This window comes from Eimeria mitis, genomic scaffold (genome assembly GCF_000499745.2).
Source record: "Eimeria mitis Houghton genomic scaffold, Emh_scaff2831, whole genome shotgun sequence".
Taxonomy (NCBI): domain Eukaryota; phylum Apicomplexa; class Conoidasida; order Eucoccidiorida; family Eimeriidae; genus Eimeria; species Eimeria mitis.
Genome location: NW_013571170.1, coordinates 1,667 through 3,157, shown reverse-complemented (window position 1 = coordinate 3,157; position 1,491 = coordinate 1,667). Strand labels below are relative to the sequence as shown.

The 1,491-nt window shown below is 53.5% G+C and overlaps 2 protein-coding genes across 2 annotated transcripts in view; both read right to left on the bottom strand.

The window, feature by feature from the left end:
• Positions 1-381, bottom strand: part of EMH_0059250 (uncharacterized protein) — a gene marked incomplete at both ends in the record, with an annotated part of 3,668 nt that extends 3,287 nt beyond the window's left edge. The window contains 2 exons of the mRNA XM_013497661.1: positions 3-12; positions 202-381. Of these exons, the coding sequence (XP_013353115.1) occupies positions 3-12; positions 202-381 (190 nt within the window). The remainder of the gene's footprint in view (positions 1-2; positions 13-201) is intronic.
• Positions 382-1,305: 924 nt separating this feature from the next.
• Positions 1,306-1,491, bottom strand: part of EMH_0059230 (uncharacterized protein) — a gene marked incomplete at both ends in the record, with an annotated part of 1,211 nt that continues 1,025 nt past the window's right edge. Inside the window, one exon of the mRNA XM_013497660.1 lies at positions 1,306-1,491. Coding sequence (XP_013353114.1) covers positions 1,306-1,491 — 186 coding nt within the window.

The window sequence follows — 1,491 nt, the reverse complement described above, 5'->3', positions numbered from 1 at the left end:
CGGCACCTTTCTCTAGCTAACCTCGTCAAAAGAATAGCCAAGTATGCTGCTGCTGCTGCTGCTGCTGCTGTTGCTGCTGCTGCTGTTGCTGCTGCTGGTGGTGGTGATGGTGCTGGTGGTTGTTGTGGTGGTGGTGGGGTTGGTTTGGTGTTGCTGCTGCTGCTGCTGCTGCTGCTGCTGCGGCACCTTTCTCTAGCTAACCTCGTCAAAAGAATAGCCAAGTATGTTGCTGCTGCTGCTGCTGCTGCTGCTGCTGCTGCTGCTGTTGCTGGTGGTGGTTCTGGCGGTACTGGTGGTGGTGGTGGTGGGGTTGGTTTGGTGTTGCTGCTGCTGCTGCTGCTGCTGCTGCTGCTGGTGGTGGTGGTGGTGGTGGTGGTGCATATGTGAATATACAGAAATTCTTGAGGGTTTAGGGTTTAGGGTTTAGGGTTTGTATGCAACCACAACCAGCACCTGCTGGCTCTGAAGATATGTGAATATCCAGAGGGTTTAGGGTTTAGGGTTTAGGGTTTAGAGTTTGTATGCAACCCCAACCAGCACCTGCTGGCTCAAAAGATTCTTGAGGGTTTAGGGTTTAGGGTTTAGGGTTTAGGGTTTGTGTGCAGCCGGAACGAGCACCTAGTGGCTCTAAAGATACGTGAAAACACAGAAATTCTCGAGGGTCTAGGGTTTAGGGTTTAGGGTTTAGGGTTTAGGGTTTGTGTGCAGCCGGAACGAGCACCTACTGGCTCTGAAGATATGTGAATATACGGGTTTATCTTCCCGGGAGGTTTTTGTGTTTTGGTGTCTATCGAAGATATCTTTTGCTGCTGCGTTGACGGATGAGGAGCTAGCTGAGGCTGTATGCAGCAGACTGCATGCAGCAGCAGCAATACGTCCTGCTGCTGCTGCTGCTGCTGCTGCTGCTGCTGCTAGAGCTGCTGCTGCTGCTGCTGCAGCAGAAGCAGCAGCTACTGCAGCAGCAGCAGCAGCAGGGGGAGGGGAGCAAAACCAGCAGCAGGATAGATGTTTATATAAACCAAACTCTTTCGTGGGTGTGCAGCAACGCATGCAGCTGCAGCAGCAGCAGCAGCAGCTGCTGCTGCTGCAGCAGCAGCTGCTGCAGCAACCACTACCTTTTGCTAGACTGGCGCTTTGTGCTGCTCAAGCGGGCCGCCCCGTCCTGGCTACGCGTCTTGCTGCCTTCGAGAAAGAACCCAAGGTAAACCCTAAACCCTAAACCCTAAACCCTAAACCCTAAATCCTAGATGGTGGAGGAGCTGGTGCTGCTGTTGCTGCTGCTGATGATACTGCTGCTGCTGTTTGTCATGCTGGTGCTGGTTGGATTTGGTGGGTTTGCTGCTGCTGTTGTAGTTGTTGCTGCTGCTGCTGTTGCTGCTGTTGCTGCTGCTGCTGCTGTTGCTGCTGCTGCAGTTGCTGCTGCTGTTGCTGCTGCCGCCGCGACTGCATGCAATTGCTTTTGCTGCCTCTATAACAGCTACCGTTGCTATT